Source organism: Eulemur rufifrons, chromosome 30, assembly GCF_041146395.1.
Source record: "Eulemur rufifrons isolate Redbay chromosome 30, OSU_ERuf_1, whole genome shotgun sequence".
In the NCBI taxonomy this organism is placed as follows: Eukaryota; Metazoa; Chordata; class Mammalia; order Primates; family Lemuridae; genus Eulemur; species Eulemur rufifrons.
The window spans coordinates 99,424,440-99,444,515 of NC_091012.1; the positions used below are offsets into that span (position 1 = coordinate 99,424,440).

Sequence of the window (20,076 nt, forward strand, 5' to 3'; positions counted from 1 at the left end):
TATTGAGCCCCATTTTTTCACCTGGAAAATTCTAGGGATCATGGTATCTCTGTCTTCTGTTGAGATAAGAAAGCCTTTGACTGGTGCACTCACATGCCACTTGTGTTCTAATCATGAGTTTTTAGGGAGCAGAAGAGATAGAGTGGAGAAGCAGGGCCCAGATTGTAGACTGTACTGTGTGTCAGGTACTTCTGTAGCCCTAGTAGGTCCAGACCCAGCACATAGGTTTAAGGGAGAGTGTGGTGGATTCCTATCCCCGCCCCCCAAACACACACCATATACTTATAGTGTCTGAGGAGAGAAGCTTTGAGTGTAAGGCCACTAGAGGGACTGGTGAGGGGATGAGTCTTCCCCAGTCCCTGGACTACTTGGCGCACAACCTATCTCTTTGCTCCAGGTTCTGAGAAAGAGATTGATGTGATTGACGTGACCCGCCAGGCTGACTGCAAGATGAAACTTGGTGATTTTGTGAAATATTATTACAGTGGGAAGAGGGAGAAAGTCCTCAATGTCATTAGTTTGGAATTCTCAGATACCAGGTAAGAGGGGCAGGGGTTAAAAAAAGCCTGACAAAGTGCCAGGAACTTGTGATATACTGAGTGTATATGCTTTCCCTTCTTTCTGGTGGTTTCTTCCTTTGGGATGGAGAGCTGAGTTACACTTTCTAGGGTAGCTAACAACCGAGTCATAGTTTTCCTCCACATTTTCTAGCCTTGGATAAATTACACAATAGCTGTTTTAATTAATTTTAATTAATTTTTGTCTCCTTCAAGACCTTAGGCTAGCATTTTTGACCTTTTTCTGGTATTTAGATTGTGGCATGGTCACTGTCTAACTACCAGGATAATTTCTCTGTTCCTAGAAATAGATTTACTAAAATTACCCCCAAGTAGTTTCTCTAAGGATAAGTTTTCTTAGATCGAAAAAGAAAGCTATATTATAACCTTTAAATGGTTCTGTCTTGACTCAAACTCAATAGATACATAGTCCTCTGTGCTCAGAAGTGTGGGAAATACCAAGAAATCATAATGTAGCTTTTTACCCTTAGGAAGCTTACTGTCTGATTATTTACATTTTTAACTTTTAATTTATAGACTCACAGGAAGTTAGAAAAGAGTGTACAGGAAGGTCCTGTGTACTCTTCAGCCATTTTCCCCCAATGGTAACATTTTACATAATTATAGTACAATATTAAGACCCTTGGCTGCTGTTTTTAAGATGCAAGGTTAAACCTGGGGGTGTTTTAAAAACTATATTTGTTATCCAAATATTGTATGGGCAAGTAAAAAAGCTATATTTATTAATACCTCACTTCATCCTGAAAGACTATTTGAGGTAGCTTACAGAGATACAGAGAGGGGAAAAAAAAAGAAAATTGGAGCAACAGGAGAATAAAAGTGGCAAAGTAGGATGCATCTGGTGAGTACTCTGCATATAAAATGAATGTATGAATGTCTGGACCCCCAGTTGGTGGAGATGGACTGTAGAGTTTTCACTGAATTTCTTGAAGGTCAGAACAAAGAGTGAAGTACAATGTTATAAGATTTGTGGCTTTACATGGGATAAAAACAACCAGATGTTTCAGAGAAACACTGCTTTGCCTGGATTTGAGCCCTGAGAGCTTTCTCTAGTGGTTTCTCATAAAGAAGACACTGAGATGGGGACAGTATGATAACTTTTATAAACCAAGTGCCAAGTGAGCAGGCTGGGATAGGATGGGAGAGTTTGAGCATTTAGTGGAGGAAATAAGCACCTTCAACTGGGGAAGGCTGTGAAGCTGGGACTTGGGGCTTCTGCAGCTGCGGAGAATGAGGATATTGACCAGTCTTTCAGAAATAAGTTCCGTATGTTCCTTTGGAGATTTTGTGGAGGGAACATGTTCTCCGTCTTATCTGACTCTCACTGAAATGTAGGGTATTTTATTCAGGCTTCAACCTTCAATTTCCAATCAGCTGACACCTGCTTTCTACTCCTTCCTTGCTAGGCTTTCTAACCTTGTGGAAACACCCAAGATTGTTCGAAAGCTGTCATGGGTCGAGAACTTGTGGCCGGAGGAGTGTGTCTTTGAGAGACCTAATGTGCAGAAGTATTGCCTTATGAGTGTGCGGGATAGCTATACAGACTTTCACATTGACTTTGGTGGCACCTCAGTCTGGTACCATGTACTCAAGGTAGGAATGCATATGGCTTCTGGAGGCAGCCAGGCCTTGGGCCTCCCTTTATGTGTCAGGTGGCAGCACAAAACAGGCTGTTGAGGCCCGCCTGCCTCCTGGATTCTATTTGGGTGATATTTCCACATAACTACTCTATCAGGGTTGAGTACTTGGTAGATGTACCATATATACTAATGATGGTCTGTCTGTACTTTACATTTTTGATGCTTAATCAAAAAATTTTTTGAATAACAGATGCCTTGGGTTTTTCCAGGTGTTACCTTCTTTTTTTTTTTTTTAACAACCCCTTCCAAATGGTGTTACCTTCTTAATTGAGCCAATTTATAATCCTACCAACATGTATGAATATGTTCATATTTACTTCAGAAATTCCTGATAACATGAGAAAGTTCCCCCCAACTTTATTGAGGTGTAATTTATATACCATAAAATTCATCCATTTTAATTGTACAGTTTGATGAGTTTTGACCATTGTATATAGTTGTTTAACTGCTAACACAGGATATATGAGAAGTCTTTTTAAAGTCAGGATTCCTATAGATTGTTTCCATTTTAGTGGTTGTTATAATTTTGTAATTAGTGTATTCATTGTCAGTGACTATAAAGGATTTTTGAGGTCTGGAAAACAAATAGTTTTGATTTTCAACATTGTTTGTTTTTTATTTTTATTTTTGTTATTTTTTCACCATTGTTTATACTATTTAGTTTTATTATCAGAAATGCCAAGGGAACAACAGAAAACTTGAATCGTGGCTCTTGTCCAAATGATCTCAAATCCTTAACTAGTTGTTCCATTGATTTATCCTGGAGAAATTGGAGTATTTAAATGAAAGTGCTATTAAGCAAATATTAGATTTAACTTTTTTATTTTCAAATAATTTCATTTTTATGGAAAAGGTGAAGAAATAATGGGAAGAACCCTTGTGTGTCCTTCACCCAGATTCCTCAAGTGTTACTGTTTTATTATATTTTCTTTCTCTAAAGCAAACATAATAAAATTGTTACATATATATTTTTTTCTGAAACATTTGAGGGTAGTTACAGATAATAGTGTTCCTTTATCTTAATAATTCAGTGTGTAGTTCTTAAAAACAAAGGCATTTTCTTATATAATCACTATAGTTATCAAAATCAGGAAATTAACATTAATATATTAACTAATCCACAGATTTGATTACCATTTCTCCAGTTGTACAATAGATATTTTTTGTGTTACTGCTTTTCTACACTGAAAATTTGTTGTGAAATATTGGTTAAACCAGTTAAGCTTTGAGGATATTTTTGTGCTAGTGGGGTTTTGTTTCTTTTTTGCCAAATTATCTGCCAGGTGATTATCCAGGCAAAATATAATTAGGAAATAAAATGTTCTTCCAACAGATAATCACCTAACATATAATCTTTCAGAAGTCCTTGGGCGATTACTAAACTTTTAAACTTTTATTAGCTTTGATTGTAGATGTGAGAAGGAACACTCTGTAAATGGCATTTAAAGGCACATTCAATTTTCTTCTCATAAGTAATGGGGCCTTAAATTCTCCTAAGGCTAGCAGTATTGATCTGCTCATCTACAGAGGTCATTTTTCATTTGGCATTGCATCTAAAATAGGAACACTTGGTGTACATTTGTCCTAACTTGAACAATTTTGTTTGAAATGTCCTTTTCAAATTGTTTTTATCAAGTTTTAGAAACTTAAAAGTACAAAAAGCAAAAAGACCTTTTTGAAATTTTCTAAATCCACATAAAAATGATTCTTGGATGAGTTTGGGAAAGAATTCTGGCATACTGCCATGGTTTTGGAGCATGGAAGAGAGAATAGCCCTTTGGAGTACCCTTGAAGGACTTTTCTGGGAACCCTTGGTATTTTTTTTTTTTTTTTGAGACAGAGTCTCACTCTGTTGCCTGGGCTAGAGTGCCGTGGCATCAGCCTAGCTCACAGCAACCTCCCCAGGGCTCAAGCAATCCTCTTGCCTCAGCCTCCCGAGTAGCTGGGACTACAGGCATGCGCCACCATGCCTGGCTAATTTTTTCTATATATATTTTTAGTTGTCCAGCAAATTTCTTTCTATTTTTAGTAGAGGGGTCTCACTCTTGTTCAGGCTGGTCTCGAACTCCTGAGCTCAAACAATCCACCCGCCTCGGCCTCCCAGAGTGCTAGAATTACAGACATGAGCCACTACGCCTGGCCAATCCTTGGTATTTTTGGCACTTCAACCTCTTTTTGTTTCAGGGTGAGAAGATCTTCTACCTGATCCGCCCAACAAATGCCAATTTGACTCTTTTTGAGTGCTGGAGCAGTTCTTCTAATCAGAATGAGATGTTCTTTGGGGACCAGGTGGACAAGTGCTACAAGTGTTCTGTGAAGCAAGGACAGACACTTTTCATTCCTACAGGTCTTCCCTGGGCCCCTCTGGGAGGGTTCAGGGAGGGCAGAAAGAAGGAAGCTTGTGGCACCATAACCAACCCTTTCTCATAATATATTGATCTGATTATGTGGGATACCTCTTTCATATGAGCTGAAGGCTCAGAACTGGCCTCAATAAAATTCATGTGGTGACCAATGGGCAGCATGGTTGCTTGGCAGCCTGCCGGTGAAGGGGGTCCAGGAGGAGGCTGATAGACTTTTGTGCTGGATTGATGTCAACTTGGGTAGTTGAACGACAGGACTCTGAGCCAAGACTCTAGGATAGTGACTGGGAGGCTGGCATTCTAGGCTATAAATCAGAATGATTTGGGGTGATGATGGGCTTTTTTTCCTAAACAATACATGCCTAGAGTTTTATCCCTACAATTAGGAGTTCTTAGGTCTGGGGTGGGGTCTAAGTATGTGTATTTTGGAAAAGTCCACTTGTCTCAATTTGGGGAGAGTTGACATCTTTACTTGATTGGGTTTTCCATGAACACAGTATGCCTTTTTATTTAGATTTTCTTTGATTTCTTTAATCAGAATTCATGTTAAATTATCTTAAAATGTTTGGTAGAATTCTCTAGTGAAATCACATGGACCTGGAGATTTGTTTTTGGGGAAGATTTTAATTAACATTCAATTCCTTAATCTTCACAAGGCTGTTCAAATTATCTTTCATATTAGATGGGTTGTGGTAGCCTGTGCTTTTCAAGGAATTGGTCTATTTTTATCTAAATTGTTAAAGTTGTGTTTGTAGAGTCCATAGTATTTCCTTATTATCCTTTTGATGCCTTCCAAGTCTCTAGTGATACCCTCTGTATCATTCCTGATATCAATCCTTAGTTATTTTTGCCTTCTCTTTCGTGTCAGTCTTGCTAGAGGTTGGTTAATTTTATTGATCTTTTTAAAGAACCACATTTTGTTTCATTGATTTTTCTCTGTTGTCTTTCTGTTTTCAATTTTATTGGTTGCTGCTTTTATTTTTCATGTAGTATGTTGTCTTTTGTGTCTAGTTTCTTTCACCAAACATAGTCTTTTCAAGGTTCATCCATGTTACAACATTTATCAGTACTTCATTCTTTTTAATGGCTGAGTAATATTCCATCATAGGTATGCACCCATCACCTCCCCCCACCCCATCCCCCCCAGTCAGAACTTCAAGTGTGTCCATTCCCCAGACAGTGCGCATCGCACTCATCAAGTAAGTATACACCCATCCCTTCCCCCCAGCACCCACCTCTGTCCAATACCCAATTGGTGTTATTCCCAAATGTGCACTTAGGTGATGATCAGGGAAACCAGTTTGCTGGTGAGTACATGTGGTGCTTATTTTTCCATTCTTGGGATACTTAACTTAATAGAATGGGTTCCAACTCTCTCCAGGAGAACCAAAGAGATGTCATATCACCGTTATTTCTTACAGCTGAGTAATATTCCATGGTATACATATACCACATTTTGCTAATCCATTCATGAATTGATGGGCATTTGGGTTGTTTCCACATCTTTGCAATTGTGAATTGTGCTGCTATAAGCATTCAGGTGCAGATGTCTTTTTTATAGAATGACTTTTGTTCTTCTGGGTAGATGCCCAATAATGGCATTGCTGGATCGAATGGTAGGTCTACTTGAATCTGTTTAAGGTATCTCCATATTGCTTTCCACAGGGGTTGCACTAGTTTACAGTCCCACCAGTAGTGTATGAGTGTTCCTGTCTCTCCGCATCCTTGCCAACATGTATTGTTTTGGGACTTTTTGGTAAAGGCCATTCTCACTGGAGTTAAGTGATATCTCATTGTGGTTTTGATTTGCATTTCCCTGATGATTAGAGATGTTGAACATTTTTTCTTATGTTTGTTAGCCATTTTTATATCTTCTTTTGAAAAATTTCTATTCATGTCTTTTTCCCACTTTTTGATAGGGTTGTTCGATTTTTTTCTTACTGATTTTCCTGAGTTCTAAGTAGATTCTTGTTATCAGTCCTTTATCTGATGTGTAGTATGCAAAAATTTTTTCCCATTCTGTAGGTTGTCTGTTTACTCTCGTGACTGTTTCTTTGGCTGTGCAGAAGTTTTTTAATTTAATCAGGTCCCATTTATTTATTTTTGTTGTTGCTGTGATTGCCTTAGGGGTCTTCTTCATAAATTCTTTCCCTAGGCCAATGTCTGTAAGAGTCTTTCCTACATTTTCTTCTAGAATTCTAATAGTTTCACACCTAAGGTTTAAGTCTGTTATCCACTGTGGTTTGATTTTTGTGAGAGGTGAAAGCCTTTCCAGCACTTGTTATTGTCTGTCTTTATGATTATCGCCATCTAGTGGATGTAAAGTGGTATCTCATTGAAGTTTTGATTTATGTTTCCCTAATAACTGTCGATGTTGAGCATTTTCCCCCATACTTACTGGACATTTGTATATCTTTTTTTTTTTTTTTTGGTGAGAAATGTCTATTGAGTCTTTTGCCAATTCTTTAATTAGGTTGCCTTTTTATTGTTTTTGTTGTTGTTGTTTGTTTGTTTGTTTGAGACAGAGTCTCTCACTCTGTTGCCCGGGCTAGAGTGCCGTGGTGTCAGCCTAGCTCACAGCAACCTCAAACTCCTGGGCTCAAGCGATCCTTCTGCCTCAGTGTCCCGAGTAGCTGGGACTATAGGCATGTGCCACCACGCCAGGCTAATTTTTATCTATATATTTTTAGTTGTCTGGCTAATTTCTTTCTATTTTTTTTTTTTTTTTTTTAGTAGAGACAGGGTCTCGCTCTTGCTCAGGGTGGTCTTAAACTCCTGAGCTCAAACGATCTGTCCGCCTTGGCCTCCCAGAGTGCTAGGATTACAGGCGTGAGCCACCGTGCCCGTCCTTTGTATATTTTGAATACTAGACCTCTGTCAGATACATGATTTGCAGATATTTTCTCTCTTTCTTGGGGTTGTCTTTTCACTTTCTTGATAGTGTCCTATGAAGCCCAAAAGTTATGAATTTTGATGTCTAATTTACCTATTTTTTTCTTTGCTTATGCTTTTGGTGTCTAAGAGACTTACCTAATTCAAGGTCATAAAGATTTATGCCTATGTTTTCTTCTAAGCATTTTATAGTTTTGGTTCTTACATTTTGATCTTTCATCCATTTTGAGTTAATTTTTGTACATAGTGTGAGGTAAGGGTCTAGTTTCATTCTTTTGCATGTAATTATCCAGTTGTCCCAGCACCCTTTGAAAAGACTATTCTTTCCCCATTGAATTGTCTTGATTCCTTTGTTGAAAATCAACTGACCAAAGATGTATGGGTTTACTTTTGGACCTTGAATTCTATTCCATTGATCTATATGTCTGTCTTTATTACAGTATCACACTATCTCAATTGTTATACATTTATAGTAAGTTTTCAAGTTGGGAAGTGTCAGGCCTCCAACTTTTTCAAGGTTATTTTGGCTATTCTCGGCCCCTTGAATTTTCATATGAATTTTTTGGTTCAGCTTTTATATAGATTTTTTAGTGGTTACTCTAGTTGTTACATTATACATATCACAGTCTACTGATATTTACGTTTTACCAATTTGAAGATCGGGGTTGAAACCTCTTTTTATGTCCCTCTATCCTTCCCATTTTCTTAAATTTTCTGACATTTCACATATATTTTTCTTAAATATTTCTTCTGCATACATTGAGAGCCACATCACACAATGTTAGAATTTTTGCTTCACCTGTTCAAACACAATTTAGAAAACTCAAGAGGAGGAAATTCTATTGTATTTACCCATATTTTTACTCATCTATTGTTTTTTTCCCCTGGTGTTCCAAGATTCTTCCTTTTATCATTTTTTTCTGTTTAGAGCTTCAGGGTAGATCTGCTGGCAACAGATTTGCTTACTTGTCCTTCATCAGTAAATGTCTTAATTTTCCCTTTCATTCCTGAAGGATATTTTTCTTTAGTTTTCTGCAGTTTGGCAATGTTGTGTTTTGGCACAGATTTCTTTGGGTTTATAACTGAATATGTTCACTGAGCTTCTTGAATGTGTAGGTTTATGTTTTTTGCCAAATTTGTTAAGTTTTTAGCCATTTTTTTGTTTCAGGTTTGTTTCTAATGCTCATTAAAGCATTTTTATGATGGTTCCTTTAAAATTCTTGTTATATGATGCTAACATCTCTTTCTAACATTATATTTTATAATTTTGGATTTTCTGTTCTGTTTCACAGGTCTGTCTTTTCATGTATCAATATCATTGATTTGATTACATTAGTTTTCTAGAATGGTGAATATATTTTGAGACAAGTCATCCACTCCCACCTGAACCCCTAACCGCCATCTGCTTTTCTCTTTTATAGTTTTCTATTCCCAGGCATTAGTTCACCCACCTTTGAATCCTATGCCAGGTCTAACATAATGCCTTTTCTATACTGGGCACTTAATAACTGTTTGGTGAACTGAATTTGCCTACTAGAGGTTTGAGTTAGATTAATTTACATCTTGACAGAAATGCCCACACACTGGGTACATTTACGTAGTTCCTCCACAAGTGTCAAGTGTCTGTTGTGTGCCCCAGCATTGGGCTAGGTGCTAAGGACAAACAATCAATAAGCCTTTTTAGCATATAATGTTTAAATAGCCATGATAGCACCAATAGAGGTATTCACCAAAAGTTTTGGAGAAAAATTTCTCTAAAACTTTGCCAGAAGTTTTAGAGAAGAGTACTTAGTCTAGCCAGAGGTTTGTGAAAATCTTCTCAGAAGAGTAACACTTGAATGGTGAGTAGGGATTGACCAAGGAAGGAAACGCAGGAGAGGCATTTCAGACATAGAGAAAGGCATAAGCAAACTGAGGCTGTGTGAAGTAGCTTATGGATACTAGAATCTAAAGAACAAGGGCTGGGGGTGGGGGATGAATGAAGCTGAAAAATAGGTCAATGAAGGTTTATTTTGTATCTTTCCTTTTTTTTTTTTTTGGTGATAGGGTCTCGCTCTGTTGCCTGGGCTACAGTGCAGTGGCATCATCATAGCTCACTGCAATCTCAAACTCCTGGGCTCAAGCAATCTTTCTGCCTCAGCCTCTGAAGTAGCTGGGACTACAGGTGTGTGCCACCACACCCGGCTAAGTTTTCTATTTTTCATAGAGACAGGGTCTTGCTATATTGCTCAGGATGGTCTCAAATGATCCTCTCACCTCAGCCTCTCAAGTAGCTGGGACTATAGGCACACACACCACACCCAGCTAATTTAAAAAAACTTTTTTTGTGGAGACAGGATCTCACTGTGTTGCCCAGGCTGGTCTTGAACCTCCAGTGATCCTCCTGCCTTGGCTTCCCAAAGTGCTGGGATTACAGACATGAGCTACTACACTCGGCCTATTTATTTAGTTTCTAAAGAAATATTTCATTTCAGGTGTGGCAAAAGATATAAAGAATAATATAATAAATAGGTGTTCATAACTCACTTAAAAAGATATAAATATTACAGATATATTTGAAGCCTCAAGTAATACCTCTCCTCATTTACGTGCCCATTCTTCCCTCTCAGAGCTAACCATTGTCCAGAAGTTGGTATTTATGATTCTCATGAATTTTATCCTTCTATTACACATAGATATGCCTCACTAAACAATATATATTATTGTTTTACATGTTTTTGAATGTTATGCAAATGGAAGCATATTGGATGTATTCTTTTTTTTTATTTCAACATATTATGGGGGTACAAATGTTTAGGTTACGTATATTGCCCTTCCCCCCCCCGTCAGAGCTTCAAGCATGTCCATCCCCCAGATGGTGCGCATCGCACTCATTATGTACGTATATACCCATCCCCTCCTCCCCCCACCAAACATTAGGATTGTAAGATCCATGTTGATAAATGTAGCTGTAGTTTGTGCATTTTACTTGCTTTAAGATATTCCATTGTATGAGTATATGACAATTTATCCATTTTCCCATGGATAGACATTTCTTTGAAGAGTTTCAAGTAAAGGGTGATATGGGCAAATCTTTATTTTAGATATATCACTTAGGATTGGATGTGGAGGATAGATTTGAGATTGTCATAGAGTAGCAATTTGCAAACACTTTGTACTCCTTTATACTCTCAAAAAGTTATTAAGGACCCAAAAGGGTTTTTATTTGGTTTATATTTATCAATATTTACCATATAAATTAAAACAATTTAAAAATATTTATTAATTCATTGAAATATTATAAGCCCATTACATGTTAGCACAAATAATTTTATTTGTAAACCAAAAACATTTAGTGAGAAGAGTGATGTTGTTTTACATTTTTGCAAATCTCTTTAATGTCTGGGTTAATAGAAAATAGATTCTCAGATCTGCTTTTGCTTTCAGTCTGTTTGATATCACGGCATGTATCGTCTGGAAAACTCCACTGTACACCCACGAGAGAATAAGGGTGGAAAAAGCAAAGAACACCTTAATATGATCATGAACATAGTTTTGGCCTGAAAGAGTCTCAGGGAGCCTGAAGGTTCCCTGGATCACACCTTGAGAACAGCTGGTGTAGAAGAGCCAGTTTAGAGGCTGTTGCAGTAGGCTAGATGAGAGATAATGAGGGTTCTGAACCAAAGCATTGCTTGGATGGATGGAGAAAGGGAGATGAACATGAGAGAAATTTAAGAAGAAAAACCAGAAGGTCCCAGAAGGTGATACAGGGTCAAGGGCAAGGGTAATAATTGAGTTCCAGTTGGGTGCATGCTTCACAATCAACCTGCAAAACAGCTGTTTAGCTAGGAAATGGCAGCATTTGAACCCAGGTCCAATCCAATACAGAAGGTCTTTTTGTTTTACCCAGGGTAGAGTTAGAAGGAGTAGTTATGGCAAGGAGGTGAAGCCCTTCTTAGAGATAAGAGAGAGGATGAGTAATGCAACAGAAAGATTTTGAAGTAGAGAGGAGAGAAGTAGTAGTTATTAACTCCATAGGTTGGTCCAGTTCAGGGTTATAATGATGGCAGACTACTAGACCAGGTTGAGTGTTGGGATAGTGGAAGATCTCAGAATGTTCTGAGTCACTGACAGGCTAACTGCTCTTAGGAGTTGGGGTTGAGCTGAGTGGGCAGTGGAGGTGTCTGGAGGAAGAAAGGTCCTCTGCCAGCTTTGATTTTTGCCTTGTTACACTGCAGGATGGATCCATGCTGTGCTGACTCCTGTGGACTGCCTTGCCTTTGGAGGGAACTTCTTACACAGCCTTAACATTGAAATGCAGCTCAAGTGAGTCCTGAAGCTGTGGTGATCCCAAGTTGGCGATTCCTGTCTGCTAAGAGTCCTTGGGCTCTCCCTTGGAGTGAGGAGTGCCGTGTAGAAGGAGGGGAGACAATCAGAAAAGGATGAATCCTGTTTCCTGATGATGTTCAGTTTGAGGATTAACACCTTTTCCTCACTTAGTAGTTATGTGACTTTGGGCAAGTTACATAACCTTTGAGCCCAAAGTTTTCTAATGTATAAAATAGGGTCCTATAGGGTCATTGTGAAGATTAGAGATACAAAGCATCCAGAATAATACCTGATACATAGTAGGCACTCAGAAAATGGATCCTTGTTTTTATTGTTATGCCGCCTCCTTCCAGAGCCTACGAGATTGAGAAGCGGCTGAGCACAGCAGACCTCTTCAAGTTCCCCAACTTTGAGACCATTTGTTGGTATGTGGGAAAGCACATCCTGGACATCTTCCGAGGTATGAAGCCCTTTGCCAACTGTCCCTTTTGCTCTGCTTTCCTGAGTGTGTGTGTTCTGTCACCACAAAGATCTCCTCACTATGTAGATCAAAACATGTTGTACACTTTAAATATATACAATAAAAAGTGATAATTACTGCTTTAAGAAAATCTCCTTAGTGCTACTCCTTTATAGTTTCACCCACTCTCTTTTCCTGCACCATCCATAAGTCCTGGAAACCACCAATCTGTTTTACATCTCTATAATTTTGTCATTTCAAGGGCATTACATAAATGGAATCGTATAATATGTGACCTTTTCAGATTAATTTTTTACTCAGCATAACTCATGGCAGGGCATGGATTTTAACCTTTTTATTTAGCACGGGTGGCTGAGAAAATTGGATCACAGTGCAATTATCCCTATTTCCCGCTAGTTAAGATAAGAAACTCAATCTGAATAGTCTAAGCATTTCCTGGATGTGATGATTCCCGTGGGGATAAGGCCCAATCCTGACCATTCTGACACCCTGTTGAATCCTAGGTATCAGCCCAGGTGAAAGCCTCCTTGCTTGCTGGGTTTCTTCTTTCCTGGTCTGCTCTGAAATAGAGCAGGTTCATTGCTCCGGCCTGAGATTCTTCAAGGTGACTTGGCCAGGAAGAATCAGTACCTCAGAGTTACAAAGAACCTCAGAGACCAATAAGTACGGTTTCCTATCTGATACCTCATGCCCTTATTCTGCCACCTAGACAGACTGTCAGTTATGTGTTCAATCAGATGATGGATAACTAACTGCTCATTACCTGTTCTGAACAGCTCAGTTCAGTAGAAAAGCCTTTATAGAGCCTAAATCTGCCTATTTGTAATAGCATCCCCCTGAAATAAGGCAGAACATAGCTAATCAATCTTCTATATTAATGGCCCTTCAAATCTGAGTAGATAGCAATTATGGTCCTCTTGAGTGTTCTCATTGCGAAACCCAAGAGGGAGTAATGTAATGGAAGAAACACAGGCCTCAGATTCAAGAAGACATGGTCTCAGTCTTGGCTCTGGTACTTTTTTTTTTGTTTGTTTTGTTTTTTTATTTCAGCATATTATGGGGGTACAAAAGTTTAGGTTATGTATATTGCCCATGCCCCCCACCCCCCAAGTCAGAGCTTCAAGCGTGTCCATCTCCTAGATGGTGCGCATTGCACTCATTATGTACGTATACACCCATCCCCTCCCCCCTATCTGCCCGACACCCGATTAATGTTATTCCTAAATGTTGGCTCTGGTACTTACTAGGTGTGTGCACTTGGTCAAGTCTCTTTGCCTCTCTGAGCCTCAGTTTCCTGCACTGTAAAATGAAGATAATATTGTCTGGCTCATAGGATGGATGTTAGGATTAAATAAGATAATAAATGTCAAATGCCTACCACTTAGTAGGTACTTAGTAAATGAACACTATTAGAAGAACTAACATCTAAACTTATGCTCAGAACCCTGAGCATTTTCTCTGGTTGCCTAACAAAGGTAACAAGTCCTTTACTTCTCTACATGGCTTCTTTGACACTCTGCTTGCTCTTTCTCCCCTTAGGTTTGCGAGAGAACAGGAGGCACCCTGCCTCCTACCTGGTCCATGGTGGCAAAGCCCTGAACTTGGCTTTTAGAGCTTGGACAAAGAAAGAAGTAAATATGCCTATTTCTCTATCTCTTCTAGAGTTCTGCCCTCCATAGGGATTGGTATTTGGTAGATGCATTAGAGACACAGACCAGAGAAGCTTGTGGGCTCCTGGGTGTAGAGTGGAGGACTGGGCTACATTCCTTGGATAACAATTTAAGCCTTCTTTCTGATTATAAAAAGCAATACATACTTACACTGAGAATTAGAAAAATACAGAAGAGACTGGATGCGGTGACTCTAGTCTGTAATCCCAGCACTTTGAGAGGCCGAGGCAGGAGAATTGCTTGAGCCCAGGAGTTTGAGGTTATAGTGAGCTATGATTGCATCATTGTACTCCAGCCTGGGTGACATAGCAAGACCCTGTCTCTTAAAAAGAAAAAATATAGAAGAGTATAAAGAAGGAAAAAATCACCTGTAATTTTAATACTCAAAGGGAACTACCATTAAAATTTGAGTATGTTTCCTTCTGATATTTTTAATATGCATTTTAAAACATAATTACTATCATACTGTGTGGTTGACCCTTAAACAATGTGGAGATTAGAGGCTCAGACCCCTCCCCATGCAGTTGAAAATCTGCCTATAACTTTTGACTCCCCAAAAACTTAACTACGAATAGCCTACTGTTGATCAGCAGCCTTACCAATAACATAAATAGTGATTGACACATACTTTGTATGTTATATTATGTGTTATATACTGTGTTCTTACTATAAAGTAAGCTAGAGAAAAGAAAATGTTATTAAGAAAGTCATAAAAGGAAGAGAAAATACGTTTGCTATTCATAAAGTGGAAGTGGATCATCATAAAGGTTTTCATCCTTGTCTTCATAGAAGGAAAATGAGGGGTTGGTCTTGCTGTCTCAGGGGTGGCAGAGGTAGAAGAAAATCTGTGTGTAAGTGGACCTGTGCAGTTCAAACCCGTGTTGTTCAAAGGTCAACTGTATATCCAATTTTGTGTCTGAGTCTATTGGCTTATCTTAATTATCCTGGGTCACCAAATTTATCCACACACATTTAATAATAGTTACTTGATATTCTTTTGCAGGGAATACCTAACCCACTTGCTTATTATTTCCTTTTAATTAATTATTTTTTTGGGGGGGTAGTTATAGAGAATCATACAGTAAATATCTGTATGCATCAGTCTCTGTCCCTCATCTTTTGATTGTTTCTTGAGGATAGATTCCTGGAAGACCAATTACTGGATCAAAGTATCTGAAAAAATGTAAGGCTCTTGATGTATACTGCCAAAATAGTGTTTGTTTGGTTTTGTGGTGGTTTTTTTTTTTTTTTTTTGAGACAGAGTCTCGCTCTGTTGCCCAGGCTAGAGTGCCATGGCGTCAGCCTAGCTCATAGCAACCTCAAACTCCTGGGTTCAAGCAATCCTTCTGCCTCAACCTCCTGAGTAGCTGGGACTACAGGCATGCACCACCATGCCTGGCTAATTTTTTTCTATGTATGTATTTTAGCTGCCCAGATCATATCTTTCTATTTTTAGTAGAGACGGGGTCTCACTCTTGCTCAGGCTGGTCTCGAGCTCCTGACCTCAAGCGATCCGCCCACCTTGGCCTCCCAGAGTGCTAGGATTACAGGCGTGAACCACCGTGCCTGGCCCAAAATAGTTTTTTAGAAATGTACCAATATCTATCTATCCAACCAAATACTAAACAGTTATAAAAGAGAGTAAGAAAGCTCTCTGTGTAGTGATTTGGAAAGATCTCCAGAATTTGTCAAGTAAAGGTGCAGATTCGTATGTATACTACCTTATATATGTGAAAAGGGGGAAAATAATTTTATTTGTATATGCTTGTATTTGCCTGAAGATACAATCTGGAGGATGCAGAAACTAGTGAAAGTGGTTACTTCTGGGGATGGGATGGTAAGGTTGATGGCAGGGACGGGGTAGGAGTGAGGCTTTTCAGTATGTATCTTTTTATATAGTTTGATTTTGACCCTTATAAATGGATTGTATCTTTTCAAAATATTGAGTTTTTTTAGAAACAACCACAAAATGCTAAAAAAAAAAAATAGAAGAAATAGCAATATATACTCTTATATTTCAGATACTCCTCCTGCATATAGTGACCAAAGGAGACCTTTCAGCCACTGCAGGCTTAACTTGTGCAATCTCCCCATTTCCTGTTGCCAGCCTTCCCCTCAGATATTCTTGGACTTCATGTTTTGGGTCTTCCCTTGCTCCCTGGGCTCACCTACACCTGGACCTTATCCTGTAATTCTGTTTCTCTACACCTCTTAAGTGTGGCTACCTTAAGTTTCATCTCTGATACCTCCCATGAAGTGAACTTCAGAGTGACTGTGTCCCAGAACACCAAAATGGAGGTGGATGGGGCCTAAGCACTCATGTCCTGGGTCAGGATGGACCCAAGGACTGAGGAATAGCCCCAGACAGCATGGCCAAAGGGAGCTGGAGGACAATAGAACACAGTTCTGAGGAGCCCATGCTCGTGGAAGATGTCTTTTGTGAAGTGCAGACAACTTGCGTGGGAGGCACTTGCTCCCTCACCTTTCCAGAGACCCTGTTGTGGGAGGGAGGGAGCCATTAAGGTTATACAGAAGGGTCACATCGGTTCTCGGTTCCCCTCCCAGCCACCAAAATAAATTCCAGATAAATTAAAAGAGTTAAAGGAAAGAAGAATTAAACCATGAGAAACAAGAAGGAAATGCTGAGGAATTTTTATCAGCCCTCTGGATACAGAAGTGAATAGAAAATGAGTGGGGAAAATCACAGTAGAAAAGCTTGAGATCTACATAAAAATGTAAATCTCGTTACTCAAAAAGATGGCAGATAAAAGAGAACCAACTGAAAGGTTGCTGTTGAGTTAGCTATGGGCCTGTAGCTGCTCAGCACTGAGTTTTGTCCTCACAAGTAGGGAGGCCAGTTTGTCCCCATTGATCTCCCTGAGGTCCTTGACTTTTTGAGGGGTGTGGCCCAAGCCCACAACTGAGTTCCTCACACCTCTTGATACTGTCATTTATCAGGTGTATGTTTTGCAAATATTCTCGCAGCGTGTGGCTTGTCTTGAAGTAGCAGAAGTGGTGAAGTAGCAGAGGTTTTCAAAGAGAAGTTTTTATTTTTGGTTAAGTCCAATTTATCTGTTTTTCTTTTCTGGTTCATGCTTTTTGTATCCTAAGAAATCTTTTTTTATTATTCAGGATATTATGGGGGTACAAACATTTTGGTTACATGTAATGCTGTTTGCCCCACCCAAGCCAGGGCTACAAATGTGTCCCTCCCCCATACAGTGCATTCCACTTCCATTAGTTGTGAATTTTCCCCCCCGCACAACTCCGACTGGCACCCAGTGAGTGTTACTACCATGTGAACAACTTAGTGTTGGTCAGTACCAATTTGATGGGGAGTACATGTGGTGCATGTTTTTCCATCCTTATGATACCTCACTTCGAAGGATGGGCTCAATCTCTATCCAGGATAATATAAGAGGTGCTAGATCACCATTGTTTTTTGTAGTTGAGTAGTATTCCATGGTATACATATACCACATTTTATTAATCCACTCATGTATTGATGGGAAATCTTTGCCTAACTGAAGGCCACAGAGTTTCTCCTCTGTCTAAAGGGTTTATTGTTTTAGGTTTTACATTTAGGTCTGTGATCTATTTTGAGGGTGTGTGTGTGTGTGTGTGTGTGTGTGTGTGTGGTATAAGATAGGGATTGAGGTTCTGTCTTTTTTTTCATATGGATATCCAGTTGGTCCAGGACCATTTGTTGAAAAGACTACCCTTTCTCCACTGGATTGCCTTGGCACATTTTGTCAAACATCAGTTATCCGTTGTTGTGTGAGTTTATTCCTCATGCTTCTTGTTTGACAGGCTCTGCCAGACCATGAGGATGAGATCCCGGAGACAGTGCGGACTGTACAGCTCATTAAAGATTTGGCCAGGGAGATCCGCCTGGTGGAAGTAAGACGCATAGGAAGGGAGAGAAGGTGTTTGGGAAGGGCTTGAGGCTCCATGGCAATGGCAGGTTAGGCCTCTGCACTTGGCATGAGAGCCCAAGGGAGGGGTTGGGAACACCCCACCAAGGATCCTATTTATTCAGTCATTCATTCATTCAAATAATTATTATGTGCTTTGAGTGTGCCACACATTGGGCTGGTGTCTTATAATACATAATACAGTGCTTGCCCACAAAGAACTCACAGTCTACTAGAGGACCATGAGCAAAGTTAACCAAAGTCTCAGTTTCCTCATCTCTGAAATGGGGATAATTGTACCTACCCAAGGATTGCTAAAAGCATTAAATAAGGTAATGTGGGTTGAGCACTAAGTATAGTGCTTGGCACACACTAGGTACTCAATAAATTCTGATTCTGGGTTGTGGTGGTGGGTGGTGGTGGTGGTTATAGTTGTTGTTGTTATTAATATTTTGACTCAGTCTCTGCATTCTGCAAAATGACAGTTCTCTCAGATTGAAGATGATTACAAAGGCATGTTTCAACAGGTGGCATATACCACGAGGCAGTAAGGTATAGTGGTAAGAGACTCAGAGAAACCTGGGTTCTGGTTCCTGCTCTGTCACTTGCAAGCCTTTCAGAGCCTCAGTTTCCTCATCTGTAAAGTGGGGATAACACCAACCTTTCAGAGTTTTGTTAGGATTAATAGCTAATGTATGTAGAGCACAGTGCCTGGCAGAGTAAGTACTCAATAAATGTGAGCTATTGTTGTTAATAGACTTTGCAGCAAAGAGAGAACTCGGTGTGGGATGGTAAAGTAGCAGAGGCACCAGAGGAGAATTAGACTTGGGAATGTTTAAACTTTCCTTTAGCTCAGAAGCTGTAAAGTTCCATTTAGTGTCCAGGATATACATCCATGCTGAAGGGTGGTCAGATTGAGCTACTGGGAAGTTGGGCTTCCAGACTCACTGCTTGTAGCATGTTTCACTGCCTACACCATAGCTTACAGTGTCCACCTCCTACCTCATTTTCCTCTACTCTTATCTGTCAGAATCCTTCAGGATTTAGTTAAAGGCCCACCTTTTCTCCAGCTCTTCCCATTTAAACCAATTTTGTACACACACAACTTTGGGCTGGTTGGAAGAAGACTTAGAGATAGATCCTATCGGGTCCACTGGCGTTCCAATGTTTTAAAGCAGTGGAATCCTTTTTTAAAAAGTGAGATCTTATGTGGAAGCCCAATATATACAACAAATCAAAGCATAGCTGCTTTGAATAGGATGAAGGTAGGAGACTTGGGGCTCCACTTGTTCCTCTCATCTGCCTTCCACTTACCTCCAGTCCCCAGGGCTCCTCCCAAGAAGCTCAAAGAAGCCACAAAATATCTTCAAAAACCACCTTTCCAGTGTAGCTCTTAAATTTTACAGCGGAGCAAAAAGAACCTCAGAGTGGTCAGATAACTTTCCTGAGGTTAGAGAGCTAGCTAGTAGCAGAATTAGGACTAGAACCTCTCTCCTTCTCTCAAATCCTGTAGTCCTTAGAATTTGAACCACACAGATTAGTACTTGACTATTTTCTGTCTCATGTCAGTTCCTCTTGGAGTCTTTTCTCTCCAATTTTGATAGTAGTGCTGGGCTTTTCCTTTGCTCGTCTTCTCCTTACTCATCAATGGCTGGGCAAAGAAATGCCACCCAATAAATTCTTGATGACTCATTTTGCAAAATCGAGGGTGTGCATATGTGGAGCATCTGTAAGCCACTTCCATGGCAGTACCATCTGTGCCAGGAACAGACCTCTGCTGTTAGTGTTGAGAGAACCCTTGAGTAAGCTCTAACCCCCCTCGTGTACTAACACTCTTATAGGATATCTTCCAACAGAACGTTGGGAAGACGAGCAATATCTTTGGGCTGCAGAGGATCTTCCCAGCTGGCTCCATTCCCTTAACCAGGCCAGCCCATTCCACTTCAATGTCCATGCCCAGGCTGTCACTGCCCTCCAAAAGTGGTTCAAAGAAGAAAGGCCTGAAGCCCAAGGAATTCTTCAAGAAGGCAGAGCGAAAGGGCAAGGAGAGTTCAGCCTTGGGGCCTGCTGGCCAATTGAGCTATAATCTCATGGACATACACAATCATCAGGCACAGAAGACAGGCTCCTCTCAGAAAGCAAAGGTGGGTGCTGGCCCATGGGTTCAGCCCAACCCTTTTGGGTGTCCCTTGGAAGAGCAGGGTTTCAAAAGGACAGGCTATCCTGTTCT

General features: G+C 39.8%; 1 protein-coding gene across 3 annotated transcripts in view; it reads left to right on the forward strand.

Annotated features, from left to right (window-relative positions):
- Window positions 1-20,076, forward strand: part of PHF8 (PHD finger protein 8) — a 92,221-nt gene that overhangs the window by 24,361 nt on the left and 47,784 nt on the right. For 2 of the 3 annotated variants that reach the window (XM_069463203.1, XM_069463204.1), the window contains exons 6-13: window positions 398-539; window positions 1,985-2,171; window positions 4,403-4,565; window positions 11,691-11,778; window positions 12,135-12,241; window positions 13,802-13,893; window positions 17,743-17,832; window positions 19,688-19,990. In XM_069463203.1, the coding sequence (XP_069319304.1) occupies window positions 398-539; window positions 1,985-2,171; window positions 4,403-4,565; window positions 11,691-11,778; window positions 12,135-12,241; window positions 13,802-13,893; window positions 17,743-17,832; window positions 19,688-19,990 (1,172 nt within the window). The remainder of the gene's footprint in view (window positions 1-397; window positions 540-1,984; window positions 2,172-4,402; window positions 4,566-11,690; window positions 11,779-12,134; window positions 12,242-13,801; window positions 13,894-17,742; window positions 17,833-19,687; window positions 19,991-20,076) is intronic. The other variant, XM_069463205.1, reaches the window with a different exon arrangement.